Here is a 24,264-nt window from a genome sequence, read left to right as displayed (position 1 = left end):
CTGCTACTAATGTTACTACTACTTCTACACTACTACTAAAAACTTACCGTAGTGCAGGCCGCCATAAACCAACATAGCTACGCATGCTCTTCCTGTATCCCAATTCATTCAAAGCCTCCCTCTTTACACCCTCCCAGAAAGTTCCCATTTTACTAAATCTTTCCTTACGACATCCTCCCACCCCAACCGAGGACATGCTTTTCGTTTAGCCAGTCGGCGGAAAAGGATAATATTTAGCAATCTGTCATCCTTCATCTGCAGAACGTGCGCAAGCCATCTCGACCTTTCTTCCATTATAGCCCTAGAAAATGGGATTGAACCACACTTTTTGTACAGCCAAAACACCTTGGGGTATTTAGTTAAAACTTCCTGGGCTACCAATATCACTACCTGTTTTACTACTACTACTGTTACTATTATACTAAACAAAAATAGTTTAAGTACATCCAGGTCGTCAAAATAGACCTGGTTGTCAAGATATCCAGACTAGATATCCTAGGACTCGAATAAGGCATAAAGTAGAAACTTTCTGGGAAAGTATATGTTGCTTTTTAAAAATAAATCAAAAGGCACTAAGAGCATGCTCGCTGTCAATAAAACATCTCAACAATGTCTCAAGAACGACCGAGGCTATCAAGTTGAAACTTTCAGGGCTATTTCTCACTACTTCTGCTATTGCTGTTGAACTAAACCAAAAGGATGTAAGTGCATGCAAATTGACAAAATAGCATAGATACAATCTCTAAGCAACAGAATAGGGTATTAAGCTATATTTTCCAGGGAAAGTGAGATGTAAACTAAATTAAAATATACTTTGTGTATCCAGATTTTCAAAAAGGTGTATGTTGTTAAAAATCGTTATTTTGTCCAACACATAAGCCAAAATCTGGATTCTTATAGAGGAAAGCGAAAATATTTAAAATATTTTTTCTTAACCAATAAAAAAGACTATGTCAATTTAGCAAGAATAAAAATTAATTTTAAAAACTTTTTCCACAGAAAAAGTTTTTCAAAGAAAAGTAAAGAGCTACACGAAACCAAAGATGAGCAAAAATAAAGTGAAATAATTTTTAAAGCGTAAAACTACCATAGATAACCATCAAGAAATAAAAGAAACCCAAAGCGAACATTCAAACCGATTCAAACTCAAAACGAGCCGAACCTAATAAGAGTAGGGCCGACGACCCACTTGGCTTCTAAAGACCAAACCATGTTTAGTAATTGTCAACATAAGTGAAATTGAAAGATACCAAGTTAAGGTTAAGCACATCATTTTGTGATTTACTTACTTAAAAAAAGCAGCAACAACAATAGAAATCATTAAAGGACTTGATCTGACAAAACGCAATGAAAAACTAAAACCAAAAAGAACAGAAAATTACAACAAATAATAGAGTCAAACTCAAAAGAAGCAGAAACTAAGATAAGGAGGGCTGACTCCCCGAATGCTCTCTATAGACCAGATCTTAATTTGCACTTTACTGAGAACATTCGTTATTGTTTCTATTCTAAGATGAATGTTTCTATTTCTGATAGTATTGAAAAGAACCATTATTATAACCAAGATTGCTAAAAAAAAAACCTAAAAAAATGAATGTGGATTGACAGTTTAATAATTGTCAATGACAGTTTGTTAAAAAGTATAAATCACTAAGACTTGATGTAAGAATGGGGGCAAAACAAACAGTGATTAAAGTTTTATTTTACCTCAACACCAAGCTTCATTTTTGACTTTTGCAGGCTAAAATCCAAACAAGCTATTTTAGGGTTGACAAGTCTCCTGGGCATCCCTAAAAGTATGACGGAAATATCAAGTATAACATAAAGAAAGATTAATAAACGGAAATGACAAAACAGTCAACAAAATGCCACTTCATACTAAGAAGAAAAAAAAACAATAAAGTATTCCTTTCTATGAGCCAGAGCACAAGGCAAGAACTCCCTCTTTCTCAGACGTTAAAAAAAGAGTAAGAAAAAAGACCTATCTCGAAGAGTTACCCCCCCCCCCCCTTCTCAGCAAACATCCCAGAGGGGTCTTCCTCCTCTGCATAGCTCTTTTGAAAAATCTAAAGATTTTTTGGTTTTTGCAATTATGTTCCTAATTTGTCACATATTTAACCTACTACTTAAAATGTCTTCCCTCTACGCAAAAATATTTCCAACATTCCTTAATGGTTCGTCTCTGAAAATGAAGCTGAAGACAAGTAGACATTCCCATCATACAGATCAGCATCTACAATAATAACTGCTTATTGATTCTCCAAAATAACTGCTGATTACTGCTTTTTTCTATCTCCAAAATAACTTGCCATGGTCATACAGAAGGCTTTTAAAGAGAATGTCAAGCCCTGGGACCAGGGCACATTTATACCCTCTAAGTATTTACAGATTAAAGAGCCACTTTACTTTCTTTATTAGCTCTTTTTCAATTGGTTGAAGACTTTTACCTAGGGCAGATCATGTCTTCTTTCATTCTTTTCTTTTTTAATAAATGAAATTCTTATGTTTTAATGAAGAGAAGTCTTATCAAATGTTATTAAGAAGGAACTCTTAATATAAACTCTTCTTAAATTTCATAAATGTTATTTGCCTCACAGACTAGATTTTTGGTAAGTCCTTCGAGATTTACCAATCTCAATTGGGTCCACATGGGACCTAAGATTTTTAAGATGGGCCTAAGAGGTAAATCCGTGCGTCAGTTAAGACACAATTAAGGCATGTAATATAATTTCTAATACCCGGAGCGAAGAAGATACTAGAGGTTCTAGGAAAACAACATAACTCATTATTAAAAAGCCAACCAAATCATTTACCGTACTTAAAATACTAAGGACAATGAAAATGAAATCTAATTGTTTGAATTGGTTAAACGGAAATTATATATATATATAGAAAAAAAAAAAATATATATATATATATATATATATATATATATATATATATATATATATATATATATATATATATATATATATATATATATATATATATATATATATATATATATATATATATATATATATATATATATATATATATATATATATATATAGTTTGAACAATAACTCCATACACAGGAATAAAAATTTTTGGTAGAAGCGGTCGCTAAATTAAGATAACAGAATCGTAGGTTAAAAGTCAGCAAAAATTAGCTGAAATATATAAGCTTAACCAAAACATATCCAATTAAGAAGACAGCTTAAGAAGACTTAAGAAAACGCCATACAACTTAAGAAAGTGTGGCTTTCCTATGAGGGCAAGGTTGTCTATGGGAATCAACGGACTGTCAAGTTTTGAGCTTTTACAGATGGAAAACGTTATCAAAATTCGACAAATTAGTTTCACTTCTGTGTGTTTACGGTTCAACGTGGCAAAACTGACAGAATGTGATACCATCCTAAACACTTTATAATTTTGAAGCAAATAAAAGAGAAATCTTAGAAAATCGCGGTTTTCAGAGATAAATAGACCAAAGATTGATCTGAGGGGGGTATTTTTGATGTCCTTGGTACTTCAAATATTTCTTACATCCTACTGAGCATGTAATACAGAGTAACACGAATCCCATAGTAATACTTAGAGTCGGAAATAATATACTACTTTTCTTGTAAACTATCTCTAGCTCCTCCTTATACTTGTCGCACTAGTTAGAAAATCAGAAGCATCGTTTCAAACAAATAAATTGTTAAAACAATTTTTATCAGAATAAAATTTTTTGTCATTTTGCAAAATAAAACCTCATGAATGTTGAGGATGCAACCTTAACATTTCAAGGACAGGGAGGCTCACCTTTCTCTGCGAATGTGGATCAGTGACAGGAGGGTAGGAGCAAAAATCATTTGTGTATGTGTTACTTCACTATTTGCACATATTGTACAGTGGGTTACAAAAAATTATTATTATATTAAAAAAGAACCGCACGTCAAATATACGTTAATATATGATTTGTCAGGATATAAAAGAGACAATATTGAGTTACTCCAACTCCTATTTTACTTAATTAGTTAAGACATAGGTCTTCCCGCGCTGGCTGGCACATAAGGCGACAACGGTTCCTCTCCAAGATGACCTCTCGAGTGCTGCAGATCAAAGATCTGATGAGCTGAATAGCGTAGCATCCTTCCCCAAACATCGTCCAACTATAGCTTTTTACCATCTACGCCTTCTGATACTGGGAGGGAAACAGTACCACACATCGTGAAGGATGCCAGCTTTGCCCCTGCGCATTGTGACCCTACTATCGGCCCCAGCTACTTGCGATTTTAAAGGTCACAAACGGCAATTGTTTTATGACAGATGAAAGAATTTGCAATCTTGTTAGTCCAATGAATTTCAAGAATAAATCTGAGACAATTCTTCTTAAGCGCTTCTTGATTCTTCTTAAGATTGTTTTTTTGATTGGAAAGGTCACCAACGGGAATTGTTTTTTGACAGATGAAAGCATTTGCATTCTTGTCAGTCCAATGAATTTCAAGATTAAATCTGAGACAATTCTTCTTAAGCTCCAAGGTTTCTTAAGCCCCTAGATTTGTTCTTCCAGCTGCTTAGCCCAAGATTCGCATCCGTTTCCAATTCCTATCCCCTATTTCACTTCTCAATAAATAGTACGCTACCCTTACTACATGACTCGTCAGGATCATGCATCCTTACATAGAATTCATTGCCTGGGCCCATGAATTTTAACTGTCCATTCAGTGCCCAGTTGAAAAGGTAAAAACTCTAGTCGATTCCTTTTTTATGCTCTTTCCAAACATAATAATCAATTCACTAGCAAATACGAGTGAAAGAGTGAGGGAGCCTTCTCTTGGCATAGTAATAGTAGAATAGCTTATAAACTTGATGCCACAGATATAACAGTAAAACTGACCATTGATAATTATCAATTTCAACTAAATTTTCAACATTATTATCAAGTAACTGAAGCAGTAACTAATAAGGAGTAACTATATTTTGATACTCCTTCAAAAAGCTTTAATTCTATAATTTTTACCGCAAGAAGATTTTGATGTCTTTTAGAAAAATTAAATCTTAAAGAAGCTACAAAGCCAAATGAAGTGAACAAAAAGAAATAATTGAATAAAAAAAAATGTTTTAGTCTTGACATGAAGCACAAACTAAGAGATAACCTTGGTATTTAGCTGCCTGAAAAAGTTGAAATTGTTTAATACTAAAAATTTTTGAATACTAAAGTGTTTGGCACTCGAACATTTCAAAAATATTCAAGAACAATATATATGTCAACATAAAAGCTTACGTATAATAAAAAAACAACAAAAAAAAACATAAACATTAATGTAAATACGAAACACTTTTACTGCATGTCAACTTTTACGCCACCTCATACTTTCATTTCTAGTCTTAAAAAAAAAAAAAAAAAATGAATTTTATTGGCAGGAACAACAAACTTCTTTTTCTGTTTTTACAATATTTGGAGAAAAAAAAACTTTTTTCTCGTTTACTCTTTTTAGTCTTTTGTAATTCTGGCAACAATTTATCAACAGTCTTTTATAGGGCGATCTTAGAGCATTTGTAACAAGAACGCACTATTTGCAAAACTATTCAAGAACAAGATATATGTCAACATAAAAGCTTATGTATAAAAAAAAACAAAAAAAAAACAACATAAACATTAATGTAAATACGAAACACTTTTACTGCATGTCAACTTTTACGCCACCTCATACTTTCATTCCTAGTCTAAAAAAAAAAAAAATCAATTTTTATTGGCAGGAACAACAAACTTCCTTTTCTGTTTTTACAACATTTTGAGAAAAAAGAACCTTTTTTCTCGTTTACTCTTTTTAGTCTTTTGTAATTCTGGCAACAATTTATCAACAGTCTTTTATGGGGCGATCTTAGAGCATTTGTAACAAGAACGCACTATTTGCAAAATACCTATATAGATTTTTCAGTTGGTAATTCTTGGTAATTGGCAACTTGATTCTTTAGTAATTCTAATAGTTTCTCAGTAGCTTTTTACAGAGCAATCTTAGAGTATTTGTAGCAAGAACGCACTATTTACAAAATTCCTATATAGATTTTTCAGTTTGTAATTCTTGGTAATTGGTAACTTGGTTCTTTGGTAATTCTTGCAATGATTTCTCAGTAGCCTTTATATATCGATCTTTGCACATTTGAAGCAAGAATGCATTATTTGTAAAATACTGACATAGACTTTTCAGTTGGTAACTGGTAGCTTTGGTAAAATCGGTAACTTGATTCTTTGGTAATTGTTGCATCTGAAGCAAGAATGCGCAATTTGCAAAATCATAAAGTTTGTAGCATTTCAACAACGGACCCCACTTACTTTGTCCTGAAAACACCCAACGGGCATAGTAATCGTACGAAATGAGTAATGATTTGCTTTGTTAATATGTGGTTAGCTGTGTTGTAAGGGGACCATAAGGGCCAAAAGTTAGCTGCGTTATAAGGGGGAAGGGTTATTAGACCCACAAGCATGTGTTTTAAAGAGGAATCAATGGGTAAGCGAAACTTCAGCTCCATCCGACCATGTGAAGTGGGCGAAATATTGATCATATCAGAGGTAACGCTATAGCGCTGCCTATAGTAAAGGTCATACGGCTCCAATGTTTTATTATTTATTTATTTTTTCTTCCCAGAGGCACTTCATATGGAAGGAGTCGTCGTAAAAACTTCGAAGGGGGCTCATTCGATTTGAAATCGAGAATTCTAGAGCCGTTTTTAAGGGTCAAAAGTAATTGGAATGCAACGAACACCCCTTCCACGCCCACCATTTCCCCAAACACATCAAATCAAAATTTTAAGATAGCCATTTTGTTTTACGTAGTTGATTTCCAGATAGAAATTGTGTTTTTGAGGAGGACACTCCCACATAGCCCTCAGGGCAAGGGTTGTAAGTTATTCCCTGGGGGCATATAAGCTTCTTATAGAAATTTCAAAAAGAGCTCATTCGATTGGAAATTCAAAGGGTTAATGCCTTTTTTAATAGTGGGAAATAATTGGGGGGCAATTAACCCCTCTCTCACAGCCACCTTTTCCGCAAACATATCCAATCAAAATGTTGAGATAGCCATTTTGTTCAACGTGGTTGAAAATTCTGGAAATAAGGTCTTTGAGTATGACAACTACCTCCCCCCCAGCCCTCAGGGCAAGGGTTCTAAGTTATGCCCTGGGGGCAATCAAAATTTGCTTAGATAGCATTGTCGTAGAAAATTTAAAGGGGGCTCACTCGAATGGATATTTAAATGGCTAGTGCCCTTTTTAATAGTCGCAAGTGATTGGAAGGCAAGTAACACCCCTTACAGGCCCACCATTTCCCCAAAAACATTCAATCAAATTTTTGAGATAGCCATTTTGTTCAAAGTTGTTGAAAGTTCTGGAAAATATATCTTTGAGCATGACACTCCCCCCAAGGTCTTCAGGGCAAGGGTTATACGTTATGCCCTGGGGGTATATATGGTTCATTAAAAGGAATGCTCGTATAAGCTTCAGAAAGGGCTCATTTGATTCGAAATTGAAAGTTCTAGTTCACTTTATAAGCGTCCAAAGATATCGGAGGGTAACCAGCCCCCCCCACGCCCTTTTTTCCGAAATGCATCCGATAAAAGTTTTGAGATAGCTATTTTGTTAACAATAGTTCAAGGATAATATGATAAAAATATCGGTGCCTACAAATCCCCCAAAGGCCTGAGGGTCGGAGTTTTAAGTTATACTTTGGGGCATAGATGGTTGTTATGAAAGGATGCTCATTTAAACTTCAGAGAGAGCTCTTTTACTTGGAAATTGAAAGTTCTAGTTCACTTTTTAAGAGTCAAAAGAGATTAGATGGCACCTAACCCCCCATTTCCCCTCCACACCCTCTTTTTCTCAAACCCATCTGATAAGAACTTTGAAATAACAATTTTTTAAAAAATAGTTCAAAGACCATATAACGAAAACTCCGGGTTCGACACAGCCCCCACAGGGGCCCGAAGGCAGGCGTTGTAAGTTATGCTCTGGGGGAATATATGGTTCATATGGAAAGGATGCTCGTAAAAACTTCAGAGAGGGCTAATTTGATTGGAAATTGAAAGCTCAGTTTTTGAGAGTCAAAAGAGATTGGAGGGCAACTAGCCCCCCCCCACGCCCATTTTTTCCCGAATGCCTCCGATAAAAAGTTTGAGATAGCCATTAAGTTAAAAATTGTTCAAAAGTTAAATAACAAAAACTCAGGAGTCGACACAACCCCCCAGGGCTCGAGGGCAGTCACTGTAAGTTATGCCCTGGGGCGTATTTGGTGCTTACGAAAGGGATACTCGTATAAACTTCAGAGAGGGCTCATTTGATTTGAAATTGAAAGTTCGAGTTCACTGTTTAATAGTCAAAAGCAATCCGTGGGCAATTAGCCCCCCCCCCACGCCTTCATTTTCCAAACCAATCTGATGAAAATTTTGAGGTAGACATTTTGTTAAAAAAAAATAGTTCAAAGGTCGGATAAAAAAAAAACTTCAGTGTCCATCCAACCCCCAAGGGCCCGGCAGAAGACATTGTAAGTCATGCGCTGAGTGCATGTATGGTTCTTATCAAAAGGATGGTCGTATAATGTTCATAGAAGGCTCATTTGATTGGAAATTGAAAGTTCTAGTTCACTTTTTAAGATTCGAGAGATTTAAGGGCCACTAGCCCCCCTCCCATGCCCTTTTTCCCCCAAAACCATCCGCTACAAATTTAGAGATAACCACTTTTTTATAAATTGTTCAAAAATTAGATAACAAAAACTTCGGTGTCAACACAACCCCCCCAGGGCCCAGAGGGTAGGCGTTGTAAGTTTTGTCCTGGGGGCGTGTACGGTTCTCATGAAAGGGATGCTCGTATAAACTTCAAGGGGCTCCTTTGATTGGAAATTGAAAGTTCTAGTTGACTTTTTAAGAGTCAAAAGATATCCGAGGGCAACTAGCCCCCCCCCCACACCCTTTTTTCCCCAATCCTATCCGATAAAATTTTTAAAATAAATATTTCATTAAAAATAATTCAAAGGTCAGACAAGTAAAACTCCTGTGTCGACGCACCACCCCCCATGGCCCGCAGGCAGGCGTTGTAAGTAATGCTCTGGGGGTATATATCGTTTTTATAGAAGGGAAGCTTGTATAAATTTCGGTAGGGTTCATTTGATTAGGACTTTCCTGACACTGCCTTTCCATGACGATAAAATAAAAGTTCAAAATAGGGATAAAATCCTTTTTAATAGACAGTGTATAGAAAATTCACAAAAAATACTAGATATTTCGGTCACATATACAGTGACCGTCATCAGTAGTAAAACTGTTTTACTACTGATGACGGTCACTGTATATGTGACCGAAATATCTTATATTTTTTGTGAGTTTTCTATACACTGTCCATTAAAAAGGATTTTATCCTTATTTTGAACTTTTAGTTTACTTATTAAGAGTCAAAAGAGATTGGAGGGCAACTGCCCCTCCCCCCTTCCACGTCCTAAATGCATCAGAAAAAAAATTGAGATATATATTTTGTTAAAAATAGTTCATAGTTCAGATGACAAAAACTCCGGTGTCGACACACCCCCAAGGGCTCGAGGGTAGGCATTGTAAATTATGCCCTGGGGGCACATATGGTTGTTATGGAAGGGATGCTCGTCTAAACTTAATAGAGGAAACTGCAAGTTGTAATTCACTTTTTAAGAGTAAAAAAGTGATCGGAGGGCAGCTATCCTCCCCCCACACTCCATTTATTTTTTTTCCCAGATACACTTCATATAGAAGGAGTCGTTGTATAAAGATCAAAGGGGGCTCATTTCCAAGGGGGCAAACTTTTTTAAATTTGATATTCTTACTTTGATACCAGTTTTGATACTTTGATGAACATTTGATTTTTTTTTCAAAAGTTTGATTTTAAAATAAGGAATTTTTAAAAAATTGAAACTTTTTGCAATAAAAAACGAACAAGAATTAATTTAAAACAAAAACTTTCTGAAAAGAAGTTTTCCAAAGAAAAGTAAAGGCCATTTTAAACTCAGCAGATACAAATACCTGTTAAAATTCAAACTCAAAACGACCAGAAATTACCATTAAAGAATAAATGAAACCCAAAACGAACAGAAATTAAATTAACAGTCATAGGAAAAAACATATAACAAGTAATAATATAAATGAATAAATAGATCTTAAAGCGAGTAACGCTTAGATGGAATATGAAAATCAAGCTTAAAACGAAAAAATAAATTCTGCTCTTGAATAATAAATGAAACCTGAAGCAAAAATAAATTAATTAACAAATCAATGTGAACAAACTTGAGATAGACATTAATGTAAATATATAAATAAATCTTAAAACGAGTGCAACTTAAATTGAACATACACATCAAGATTGAAACTAAACAAAACCACTACGAACAAGAGTTTGGGTATCACCTCCTTCTCTCATTGTAAAAGTCTAAAACCTACTGCGTCATTGGCACTTTACTGAAAACTATATGCGTCTTGAACAGTATTGGAAAGCATATACAATATCAAATCGAATATTTAATATATAATGATATTGTTGTTGAAAGATCCATCAGTTCAAGAATTTATTTCACTCTAATTTTATTTTTATTTTCAATGCTGTAAGAGCTGGAAAAGAAAATATTTGTAATGTAATTAGTTTTCAGTGAAGCGCCAATGATGCAGTAGACTTTTAGTTTTATTTACAGTTAAGGAAGGGGGTAGTATCCAAACTCTTGTTTGAAGTGAAATTATATTCGTCTTGAACAACTCTAGAAAGAACTAATAAATTAAACTGAATATTTGATGTATAATGATATTAATTGCTGAAGGCTCATCAGCTTAAACTTTTATTATAATTTTAATCATCATTTTAAACAATAAGTAAAAAAGAAAATATTTGATCTACAATTGGTTTTCAGTAAAGCGCCAATGACGCAGTAGGTTTTAGACTTTTACAGTGAGAGAAGGAGGTCATATCCAAACTCTCGTTCGTGGTGATTTTTGTTTGTTTCAAGCTTGATTTGCATTTTCAATTTAAGTTTCACTCTTTTTAAGATTCATTTATATTAGTATCTATTGTATATTTGTTTGCATTGACTGTTTATTTAATTTCTGTTCGTTGTAAGTTTCATTTATACTTCAATAGCAAAATATTTTTTTTTCGTTTTAAGCTTGATTTTCATATTAAATGTGAGCATTACTCGCTTTAAGATCAATTTATTCATTTATATTGTTACTTGTTGTATGTTCTTGCTACGATTGTTTATTTAATTTCTGTTCGTTTTGGATTTCATTTATTCTTTAATAGTAATTTCCGGTCGTTTTGAGTTTGAATTTTAACAGGTATCTGTATCTGCTGAGCTTAAGTTTAAAATAGCCTTTACTTTTCTTTGAAAAAACTTATTTTTCAGAATTTTTTTTTAATTAATACACAGTAATCAATGCACTTCTTTGATCTACACAACTTGATCTTAGACTAAACCAACCTTCTGCAGCAATGGTGCGGCCCAAGCTTTAGTCGTCAATCAATAGCGATTACCGTTTAAGTAGTTTTATGACAGAGAATTTTGACACAAAAATAAAAAACTCCATATATGGAGGAAGGGTCAACAGTGCATACTTTAGAAGTATATGTGTGGTCAAACGTTTAACTCTGGTGGAGGGGTGAGAAGACATATTTCGAAGACCAATCTCCACGGTTTTTTAGACCCCCTTCCCTTTTTCTTTTATACTAGCGATCTTTATGCTGTGCACTTTATCCGACACAAACCAACTTAGATTAAACCTACCCTGTGCAGCAATAGTGCAGTTCAAGGCGTAGCCATTAACCAATAATGATTCCCTAGTACTTCTTCCATGAGCCTTCAGAACATTGACTGCCTTGATTGGATAGTTAAATCCACCCCTTCCGTCACTAACACGAATAGAATTAGCTGCATCAACTACCATGTTGGAAAAGAAGTCGGCATCTTGACCAATCAGCTTTGAGGACATTGACGTTTTCGCAGCGTTGACAAGGGCTTCTCTTCCTATCTCTTCAATGGGAATGGTTAGGTGTTCATTGATAAACTTGACAGCTTCCCTAAAAAGTGTATATAACTGAGATCAAAGCTTCGTCTAGGGCATTTAACTACCTTAACCCTGAAATTCAACTTCACTCATATTAAATGTAACTTTTATTAAGATTAATCTTAAGGCACACCGTTACACAATGCCATTGAAAAAAAAAAGTATTGTCAAGCAATAACGATACTCCGCGAACAACTTTGCATTTCGGTTTTTCAACGTCGTTGGTCATACAAATACGTATTATACATATTAATATATTTTTTCCCATCCAAATTCCCATTCGTAATGATTAAACTTCCAGACAACAGATTATTCAGACTATCAGCAAATAAGTGTGGTCTAAAATGCAGTTCATGTTTTTGACCCTATCCCAGAAAACATGTATTACATACCCATCCCTTTAAGGGTCAGATATATGCATATCTATTCAACCTTAATGAGAACCTGAAGCCTTTTGAAGCTTGTTAATTGGCGTGACATTTGTATTACCTTTAGCTTTAGTGTCAAATCAAGTGTATGATATATTCATTGACAATAAAAACCTTTATGGGCCATGGTTAATAAGAAAATTCACAACGACGTAAAGCTTAAAAAAGGAACACCTTTCAATCCAAACTGATTAAATAAACTAAAGAATAATAAATCCTCTTTTTTTATCGTTTTTGGAATTGACTAAAAAGCAGAAAACAATATTTTTCCCCTCCAGAATCCCTGAATATTAATGAAAATGAGGGGCGCAAAAAAGATTGGGCTTTACATAGCATAGATATCAACTTGATCTAAGTTAGAAGTGCATGTGAGTGAGTGGAGGGATACGAGATTAAAAGATCAAGTTATGTAAAGCCCAATCCTTTTTGCGCCCTTCGTTTTCACTTATATTCATAGATTCACGAGAAATTTTTTTTACTTTTTAGTCAATCTTGAAAACAGGTTTAAAGCCTTATTTCCATAGATATTTTTCTAGGACTCTAACTTTAGTTTCTAATTATCTGAAAGGAAAAACTTTGTCCTATTTAAGATTCGAACCCAAGTTCTAGTCTTATATAGTAGTGCTGGTTTTATACTTTTTACTTAGCCCTATCACCCGTTTATGTAAATTACAAGCAGGTTATTGACAGTTCTAATGGTGCAGTGTCGAGCAAACTCCTTTACAAAGAATCTAGAAACACATTAAATTTCTAGCAAAAAAAATTTCTTTGCGATCGAACATTCATCCATTAAATTATGCCAATTTGACATCTGGTGCTCGAAACGATTATACCTAGGTTGGGAAATTTATTTTGCTTGAATCATTCTTATAGTATCAAGCAAGGTTGTTTTGTGGAAAATGGGGAGGGGGAGTCAAACCAGCTACTCCCATCGATACTGACCTGGCACCAAACTTTATCTACCAGGATTTTTTAAAGCCTCACAAACAATACAGTAAGTGTTGGCTTAACTGAAGATGTTAGAAAAGTATATACAGTTATAGATACACCAATATAGAAATTGGGTAATTTAGTATTTTACATTGCAAATTTTGTTCATATTCTATTTGATCAGCCTCATAAATCCTGACAATTCTTTTACTTTTCTATCTCCTCTAGCTCTTAATTTTCCAGCTCCAATTTTCCACAGTATCGTTTTTCTTGCATCCCTCCTAAAGTAATAAAGGAATTTAGTTAAAGTTACAAATGTCCTATAATGACTTTAGTTTCAGCGCTACTGATACACAATTACTCAATCGGCAATACTTGAGATGGAGGAGGATTGTGCGCAGCTGTGTTAGCCCTTAGGCGGCTTGGTGCTGCATTGAGTTGTTAGTAGTAGTAGCAGTAATCGACAGTACTTGGGAAGTTACAATGAAACGCTCCTGCACTTAGTGTCTAAGCAGTTTCACATTTTAAGCCTATGTGTTGCTGCTTCTCCTCCTCACCCACTGCTCAACGCCTCCTTCTGAAACTCCTCACTAGAATAACATCTGATGAACATTTTTAGTTCTTGAAGTGCTTGCTTCATCTACAACCATGGTACAGAAATTCTCAATTTATTGCGAATTTTGATCTAGCTGATGCAAATACTACCATTACAGGTCGAATAGGTAAAATCCAAACGAATGTACTTTCTCCTCAAATAGAACTGAGACTGAGTAGAGTCTATTAGATTAGCCTCATACATTCATGATGTTCTTTTACTTATCTGACTGCCAACAATTTACCACCATAATAAAGAATATTTACATAAAAAAGGGATCATATAAAGGCTGTAAAACCCCACTTCGGAACTTTGGAACCTCCGTTTTAGGTGCAGTCGATATTTGATATCTCCAGGGGATACTATGGAGTACCCTTAGCTGAATGTCTTAATTTAGCTATTCATGTTTTTTTTATGTTAGGCTAATGTGAAAGCACTTGTAAAAGTGTGAAATGTTACACTTCATGTGAGATAACCTAACTAATTAGCATACAAAATTATGAATTAGAAATGCAGGGCTTCTGCGCACTTTTCCACTCTAAAATAGTTGAAAGTGACTTATGGCACGAAAATAGTGACCAAAATAATATCAGTTTACAGGCTCAGAAGTACATCTTCATCGTTTATTTCTATTTACTTCGCATATAAAGGTACAATGAATTATAGAAAAAAAGAAACCTTTGATAGGAACGATAAAAAAAAAAAAAGTATCAAACTAAACAGCGTCACCGAGCATGAGATCAGTTCTTCTTAGACTTCTTTTTCAGCAGCAAGGTGATGCGTTTGCTTTTGTTTATAAATGTTATCAATTTTTTTCTGTAGCTGAAACGTCGTTGGTATGACAGTTCAGTTAATCTCTTACTGTCTGAGAACTTTCCAGGTTAGGCTGGGGGATACTGATTTCTTCCAGATTATTTCGGTCGATCCCTTTTTTCAGTATATCAACTCCCTCTTTTAACAAACTGTCGGCAACCTTTTATTCTAACACACATCTTTCTCGGTGCGTTTGTAGGTCTGCCTGCAGATTCGATAGTTTTTCCTTTCATATTTCTAGCTGTTATAGCAGTTCAGATTCTCGCTTCTTTCTTATAGCCCCCTCTTGAGCTTTCTCATGTCAACGCTGAGCTACAAGATGGTTATAGTAACTAGCTCAAGGTCCCTGTACAAGCTTGATCAGGTAATTTGTGATAAGAACGTTCTCGAGTTAGCCTCCGGACATTTTCAACCCATTAGCAACTGTCAGCTTCGCATTCAGCATTTTTTCTCCCAATCCTGTTCTCTGTTCAGATATAATCTTTCCCGATAGTGAAAAACCCCGCTCAATTTTCGCACTTCCATGAGATAAACAAAGTGCTACTTTGACAACGCGTGCAAGATTTTGGTACTTACATTTCCTAAACGAATCTTCACGACACACCAAATTCACCTAAGATTCGTCAACTCTAATCGTAGCAGCCAAGTTTAGATCCTTCTCAAGGTGAATGAGCTTCCACTCGTGATCCAAAACATCTAATCTTGAGACACCAAGTTGCAATTTCGAATCAATGATGCCAATATCTTTCGAACTTCTCGCTGTTTTTCTCTCTGTAGGATGAAAGCATCTGAAGCTCTTCAGGAGTCTGGCAGAGTCGCTGTTCGAGGAGATGTCTTTTAGCAAGTAGGAAGCTAAGGTTCTGAAGTGTTAACGTACTCTCATCAAGAAAGATTTCTTATGACGTTCTTAAACATTTTTCAGGTAATCATAAGACAACACGATGTCCATTAGGCCCTTCATATTTGACAAATATTCGATTAGTTTAGCATCTAGCCTCTTAGCCATTGCTTCAACACCTTTTTCGTTCAAAATCCGTCCAAACAGCAATAGTATGACATCATTTAGCTCTGCAAACAAGAGATGGGTCAGTGGTTCGTCGCGCTGAAATTTTTTAGTGAACTCTGTGAAGTAGTCAGCACTGTCCACAACAAACTGCAACTCTGTCTTCAAGCTTAGATTCTTAAGCAGGTTTGCAATCAACAGATACGAGTTCTAATTCATAATTCTTTAGCTTTTCTTAGGGATAAACTTCAGAAAGTTCTCAATCAATGGTTCCCATTCCTAGAGAACCCTTCACAAAGCTGGGTCAAGTGTAAGCCATCTGATCGGCACGTGCTTTAGAAACCCTACAGTTGTTCTATTCATTTCTTGCTGTTTCTTCTGAAAGTCATCTAATCTAGCCGGCCAGCCCCGAAATTAATAGTACACTGCAATCATCAACTGTGTAACATCGTCCACAAAAGCTTCTACTCCCTTTTAGAAAGCATTATGGACAACATGGATCCTGCATGTCCCAATATCTAACAATCCTTTGCTGTGATCTCGTTATTTGAACTTTTTCACTGTTCATCAAGCGCCAAACATTTTTATTAACGATAGGTCTGTCACTCCCTATCAAGGTTTTAGAGGCTTAAACTGGCTTCATCAATTGCCTTCACAAGCTCACGTTTTAAATCTTCCACTTTTGCGTGACCAATGAAATAGGTAGCTAAGTGACGACTGACAACCCTGTCGATTTTCTCAAACAAGAATCTGACTCGAACCTGAAGCTCTTTCTTACTAGCTTCGTTTGTCGTCTCATCAAAAACGATAACGTAGTAGGCTCCATTTAGATCATCCTGTTGAAGAGAGGTGACAAAGCGTCGGTTATGATGTATGCAAGCTTACCAGCTCCAAGAGCGAAGTCCTTGGGCATCCCATCCCCAAATATTTTTTGAAGGTAGTTGCGAAACCATCAAAAGATACAGCCGGAAGATTCGACAAGACCATTTTCAGCGCCCAGATAAGTTCAGCTTTCAAAGTGTTGTCCTTCAAACAAACGAATGGTAAGTGAGAGTTAGAAGGCAAAGAGTCTCCACTAGCGTTAGCGTGAGAAGGTACTCCCATCCGTAGTTGCAAAGGATTTAATTTATTGCACACGTTTCACTAATGACCTTCTGTTCTAACATGCTGCTCCAGAGCTTGTGTGCCTTTTGAGCAGCTCAATATACAGATACACAAGAAGCAGGAAAATGCAGCAGAATCCCTGAGCACTTCAGTACACCAATCTTTATAGGGTCAACTAGTGGGATCGTCTTTTGACAGCCGTTCCTTCAAATATTTGCACTTTCCCATAGTGCATGTCTCACTCCAGTATGAAGCCACTGAAAAAAGAAAAGGAAATTAAAATATAAGTTCAATTTTATGTGAAAATCAAAAACAAAAACTATCTTTACTTTATCTAAGGTTTGATCCAGAAAAACCCTATTTCCATGAAAATTGCCATCTTTACATGCATCAAGGTTACAGATATAAGATTATTTAGGAAGTTTTATACTTGATGAGGGATCAGATTTGCCACCAGATCGAAACTCTTGAATAAGGAACAGAACAGGTTAAACATGAAAAACTACTAAGGGGAAGGCAAATGGGATCAACCTTTGAATTACTTCAATTATTCTACACAAACTGATCTCTATCTACCTCCTTCTAAAAGGACATCAGCTAATAGCCTAATCTCGGTCTCCAGTGGCAAGGGTCATCAATCCCTTTTGCTGCTCTCGCTTACATGCAACAGCTTTACGTAAAAAAAAAAAAAAGCAATTCCAAGGAATACAAGAAGAAGAAGACAGCCCACATCCATTTATGCTACGATGGTGACAAAGTCTTCCGTTGTTAAATTATACCAAGTAGAGATGATGAGCTGCACTGTAGCCTTACCGTTTTGGTTGAAAATCAAAATTGGAAATTACCTTGTCAGCTGCCAATGTTACATCTGTCCACAAAAAAAAGCACCTGCGAAAAAAATGACTTTTTTTTCTCAAATCATTCCACTATAAAGGATTCTGCATTCGCCAGGAAGAACGAATTCTTGGAAAAAAAAGAACTTCGCAACTTCCATAAAAAAGTGACTTTAATGACCATTTCTCGAAAATAGTGACAAATAGTGACCATGTAGAAGCCCTGGAAATGACATCTTTCTACTCTAAAAAACTAATCAACGACAGCAACAACAAAGTAACTTTACACTAAAGAGGCAAGGGTAACAGAAACATTAGGATCTCCGCTCCCCCTGAAATTTCGAAGTATGTTATTTTTCTGCAACCCTAAGGTTTTAATGTTTCAGCGTACGACAATTCTGCTAACATTCCATAGCTAAAATTTAGCTTAATCCATTTATTCATAGTAATTATTTATTCAATTATTTCAGATTAAAATATACGTCATAAATATGAGAAAATGGGAAGTTGTTTCTATTTTTAACGCAAGTTTTGATAATTATCTAAGAAATAGTATAAGCAACATCATAAGCTCTTGGCAAATAGATAAATATATGAAAGTAGCAAGCCCAATGATATAGGTTTCTTGTCTTTTTGACCCAAATTACAGCTGTATGCGTATTGCAAAATTGCATGTTTCGCAAGAAAAAAACCTAAATGTAAAATATTTTAATTGAAACAAATTTGTAGGATTCAAGGTTTTCCGCGATGTCATATCTTTTGATATTGATAAACACTGTCTCAGTGTTTATAAAATAGATTCAGCCCCATCACGGTCTGATAGCCAGATTTGTATGTATAATTTCAGAGCTATCTGTAGACTTGTAAAGCAAAGACTGTACACTATAAAGTATGGCATCTGTGAAGCGCCATTTTCTCGGACTGGGCTGTTTTATCGCTTGTAGGCTTACATAATTTTTAAGCATTCATCCATGCTTGATTTCAAAATTGCGACTGTTTGTTTTCAAAAAATTAATGCTCTTCCTGGCTCGCAACTAATAATATCCCTAGAGTATAATAGCAGAACCAATTCCAGATTTCACATTATAAGCTTATATATTGCTATCACTCATCAAAACATGACTGTACGCTACACTATCCTGTAGATTCCTCACTAAACCTGACAAAAATAACATCCGATCAATGTTTTTTTTTTTTTTTTTTCAAATTAAATTGATTTCACACGGTACATAATGTGTACTTAGATAAGGGGCGTGTCCAGGAAGTACGGGGAGCCCCCTCCCAACCCCAGTTCTACAAAATTAATGATTTCGCTAAAAAACACGTAATTTTCATAAAAATCCTCTACTTTGGCGGTTTTGACGAATTCTATGTGCTGAAAATTCTAATTTATTACAAGTTGTAATGTCACTGACCAACATGTTGCTGCTAGCAGGATACATATCCGTATGAATAACTAAATGTAATCGAAATGAATGGTCCCATTTGATCAAAAAGTAAATTCATTAATCTATTTTTGTATCCCTTTGTGGGTTTCTCTGTATGGAATGTTTTCTGTTTTGACGGAATTCTCAATAACAAACAAAGTTTGTCAGAAGATATACTTGTTTCTGAATAATAGATTATTTTGACCAATCATAAGCCCTTTTAAATAATTATGGTCCGTTACGAAACTTCTAAGCAACAATGTGATAGGTCAATCCGATGTTACCCAATATCAGACTTTTATTACTTTTAAACATGTGTTTTTCAGTGAACTTGCAGTCTATAAGCCAAATAACTATTACAAGTTCTGTTTATAATATTCAAGAAAAAGAAATAAAAAATCAAGGATCCACAACACGCTTTTATTTATTTTTACTTCCGATCAAGGCCGTATCCAGATTTTTTGTTCGTGAAGGGAGGTATTTTTGCTCGAGGGGGGGGGTGTACAAAAAACTTTAAAAACACATAAAAAATTGTATATATGCATCTTTGTTACCTTTTAAGAGCCGGACAACGATTTAGAGGGGAGGGGGTTCAAACCCTGCCCCCTCCCCTAGCCCCTAGTACAGTCTTGCTTCCTAAGCAGCAGCATTTCTTCGTAGTTATACAATTTAATAATATTCGATGTTGCTGCTATTTTGTTTGAAATACTTAATGTTTTTAACTTTGCAGGCTTATCTTAGTTTTGACAGAATTTTTGAAAAAAAAACTAAATTTCAGCTGGGGAGGGGGAGGGCAAACTGGGGTCTGAGAGGGGCAGTTTCCCCCTGCCTCATAGCAAATTACGCCCCTGTCTATCATCCACCATTTTTGAGATGTCTGACATTCAAGGATTACGCAAATATTCGTCTAAGTGTCAATCTAGTCGATTAAAATGTATATATAAAATTTATAATACTTACTCAGACTTAGGCTTTCCAAACCTAGAGGCGCATAAAGCAGCGACGATAGACCTCCAATTCAGCCGATATTGTGCCAGGGACCAGAGCTTATTCAGGGTATTTTAAAGACTTGTTGCCTCTTTCTTCAGGGACCAACCAAGTCCGTCGCGCTGTCTTCCCCTCCTTCTAAGACCGAATGAGTTCTAACACCATACATCGTGTGGGAGGCGTCCTTCATTCATGCAGATCATGCCCCTCCCCCAGTACCTCATCTCCTCATTCTGATCTCATTGGTCACCAGTGACTGTTCAGTATCTATCCTTATCTGGGATTCCTCTATCGGTCCAGTGAGTCACATGGATTATTCGTCAGCAATTCTTTTCGAAGCAGAGTAGTTGCTTCTCTGCATTCTTTGAAATACTTCAAGTCTTGCATCCACATATAGGTACGGAGTGTATTATTCCTAAATATTATATATATGAAAAACAAAAATTTTAAAAAGAAAATGAAACTTACTTGCAAGCTAAACGGTACCCAGTATAAACAGAAGTTGGGTGAATCTTCTGATTTACTAATTCATCGCCATTTTTCAGTAATTCAGCGGCAATAATAACCTAAAAGATTTTCATTTAATACATATACAAATAGATATATTATATAATTATAATTTAGACGCATTAAAAAGTTTATTTTGTGAGCAACTTCATGCATTTTTGACTAGTTTTCAGTCTGCAAGTCACAACAATTATTTTTTTTTTTTTTGTAAAGTTAAAGCTTGGACGGAATACTCAATTACTATAGTCCTCAACAGCTGTACTGATGGTCAGATTACACAATAGACAACTGGTGATGAATCTTCTAGAGCAGTGATTCCCAACCGGTGGTTCGCGAAAGCCCTGGAGGTTTCGCAGTGTATGCGGAGGGGGTTCGCAAAAATAATATTGTAACGGCAAAAAAAAAAAAGCCCAAACGTACCCTCACCACTGCGGATATGGGCGTTCTTAATATTTATCACGTTACGCGTGAATGATAAAACCGGTTCTTCATCAGCACCTCATAAACCAGGAAGTGGCAATATCTGTAGTGTTGTTTTAACCGACGTTCGTATATAGGCTTTGAACTTGTAAAGCTTGAGTGATAGTGATATTGTGACTGTCAAGTTCTCGTGTAAATGATTTAATAAATTTTTTATTTTATTATAGCTTATTTTTATTATTGATTAATAGTTAAAAACGGGTCGTTCAGAAACGAGACAATATGATCAATATGGAATTATTGAAAGAAGTAAAACAAAGGAAATGATGATAGAAAAGGGGAAAAAGCGAAAATATGACACAGACTATCTACAATTTGGTTTTCATTTTACTGGGGATGTGTCAGAACCTAAACTACTTTGGGTTATATATAATGAAATTCTTGCCAACAACAGTTTAAAATCATGAATTCTTGATAGACATATTGAAACAAAACATCCGACACACAAAGATAAACCCCTTGAATATTTCAAAAGAAAATTAGCAGATATCAAAAACTGTAGCCTTTCTTCTTTCTTGACTTCTAACGAAGAGAGTAAAATGGCCCCTGAAGCATCATGTCGAGTAAGTTATAGAATTGCAAGATCTGAACAAGCACATATAGTAGCAGAAAATTTAATTGGACCATGTGCGAAATATATTGACAAATGCAAGCTTGGGGGAAAAGGCAGCAAAGAAATTTGAGCTAATTCTCTTATCAAACATTACGGTGTCGCGTAGGATTAAGGATTTGGCTAATTATGCGGAGTAAGAACTTTTAAAAAGAATACAATTTAATTATTTTGCAATTCAACTTGACGAATCAATGGATGTAACAAATGCCACGATCTTGCTTGTCTACGTAAGATATATTTTTATGACTATTGTTCCAGAAGATGTGCTATTTGCAAAACCTTTGAAAACCTACACAACTGGAGCAACGATTTTTGATATGATCAATAGGTATTTTGAAAAGAATGGAATAAGGTCGTCTTATTGTGTGGGTGTGTATACAGATGGTGCAAAATCAATTACAGGAACATTTTCAGGTTTTGTGGCACGGGGGAAGAAGATCAACGAAAAATGGATACATTGTTCTAATCATAGATAGGCTTTAGTATGTGAGCGTATTCACGCAGAGTGATGCTGTGACTACTTTAAGTGATGCTGTGAAAATTATTGACTTTATAAAATCGCACGGTACAAATTGTCGTCTATTCCATACGCTTTGTGAGGATTTTGGAAGTTTCCACGCTTTTTTCTACTTCACACAGAAGTTAGATGGCTTTCCCGTGGTAAAATTTTCTCGTGTTTATTTGAATTTAAGTCTGAGTTCAAGAAATGTTTATTGACCATCCGTTTCATTTGTCTTCTCGTATATCCTTTCTCGTATCTCGTGTTCTTTGGTTACAAAAGCTTGCATATTCAGCCGACATTTTTTGTAAACTGAACGAATTAAATGTGTCTTTACAAGGCGAGGGTGTCACCATTTTGAGTGTACCTCATAGATTTGAGGCTATGTTGAAAAAGATCTATTTTTATATTCAACGCCTGCAAATGAATAAGTGTGGATATTTCGATTCTGTCAGCACTTATTTTTATCAAAAAATTCAATTGAACTTGACGAAAACATTAAAAGGAGTATATGTGAACATCTGAAATATCTTTGATTAACTTTCCATGACTATTTTCCCCCAGATTTAATACATTCATCTCAAACAACTGGATACGTAATCCATTTCAAGGAAATGTAAGTTCAGAAACCTTTATAAATATACTGAAAAAAGAAAACCTCAATCTTTAATTGACTTCTGGCTGAGTATACAAAATGAATATCCTGTTTTGTAGAAAAAAAAGCCACTGAAGTTCTATTACCATTTTGCAAAACATATCTATGCGAGAGAGGATTTTGAACACATACTTATCTGACAGATAAATACAGAAACAGGCTAAATGCAGAAACTGATCTAAGACTGAAATAGTCAGATATTGAGCCTAACTTTGAATTGCTGTGTTGTACCAAGCAGTCACAAATATCCCAATAAGGGTTTTTTCCAAATGTGAAACATAAAAACCGGTATGTTAAATTTTTCTTGTTTTTAATTTTTATAGCCGTCATTTTAGTCTTTTTATGATCTCTATCGTGCGAATTTTGAAGCCGATCTACTGGATAAGTAGAGATTTACGAAGCAAATTGATAAGGTAGAACTTCGGGCATTATTTGGTCTCATATACTTTGCTGGAGTTTTCAAGTCAGGAAACGAAGATGCAAATGGCCTGTTTGCCAGCGATGGAACTGGGAGAGATATTTTTCGAGCGACCATGAGCCTAAAAGGGTTCCTCTATATTGAGGCCTGCTTTCACTTTGACGATCCATAGACCCGTCTAGCAAGAGGAACGCCGCTTGCACCGATATTCGATATTTACGAGCAGTTTGTTGGAAACTGCAGCAAACTTTACTCTCCTTCAGACATCGTCACTATCGACGAAGTATTTATCGGGTTTAGACGCAGATGTCATTTTCCTATGTACATTCCTACAAAACCCAACAAATACGGCATCAAAATGCAGTGCCTAGCAGACGCCCGTACTTTCTATCTCTGCGATGCGTTCATTTACTGTGTAAAGGAGACAAAGTTGCTTGGATCCGAGTATCTTTCGGTACCAACTAGGACAGCCCTTACTTTGACGAGGACCATCTCTGGCACAGGCAGAAATATCACGGCCGACAATTGGTACGGTTCCGTTCAGCTCGTGGATGAGCTTCTAAAACAGAAGCTGACCTATGTAGGGACTGTAAATAAAAACAAGCGTGAAATACCTGACAGTTTCCTGCCAAACAAAACTCGCCAGGAAGTTCACTCTTTGGCTTTAAAAGTGATAAAACAGTGGTTTCATATGTGCCAAAGAAAAGCAAGGCCGTCGTGTTGATATCATCGCTGCATCACACTCCTAAAGTCGACGAATACACGGGAAAACCAGAAATTATTGAATTTTACAACTCAACAAAGAGTGGAGTTGACAGTTTGGACCAGAAATGTGTAAACTATACCACAAGCCATAGAACACGCCGTTGGCCAATGACAGTGTTTTTTGCTCTATTAGACGTTGCTGGTGTGAACGTTTCTGTGCTTGTAAATCAAG

At 35.6% G+C, this 24,264-nt stretch overlaps 1 protein-coding gene across 1 annotated transcript in view; it reads right to left on the bottom strand.

Moving 5' to 3' along the window:
• Positions 1 to 24,264, bottom strand: part of CCT1 (chaperonin containing TCP1 subunit 1) — a 56,422-nt gene that overhangs the window by 15,296 nt on the left and 16,862 nt on the right. The window contains exons 4-6 of the mRNA XM_089105633.1: positions 20,624 to 20,721; positions 11,756 to 12,048; positions 1,708 to 1,790 (exon numbers count right to left, since the gene is read on the bottom strand). Of these exons, the coding sequence (XP_088961759.1) occupies positions 1,708 to 1,790; positions 11,756 to 12,048; positions 20,624 to 20,721 (474 nt within the window). The remainder of the gene's footprint in view (positions 1 to 1,707; positions 1,791 to 11,755; positions 12,049 to 20,623; positions 20,722 to 24,264) is intronic.

Source organism: Artemia sp. Qi Xiang Cuo, chromosome 19, assembly GCF_049724085.1.
Source record: "Artemia sp. Qi Xiang Cuo chromosome 19, ASM4972408v1, whole genome shotgun sequence".
Lineage (NCBI taxonomy): Eukaryota > Metazoa > Arthropoda > Branchiopoda > Anostraca > Artemiidae > Artemia > Artemia sp. Qi Xiang Cuo.
The sequence above is the reverse complement of the archived record's forward strand: the minus strand, read 5'-3'. Positions and strand labels throughout refer to the sequence as shown.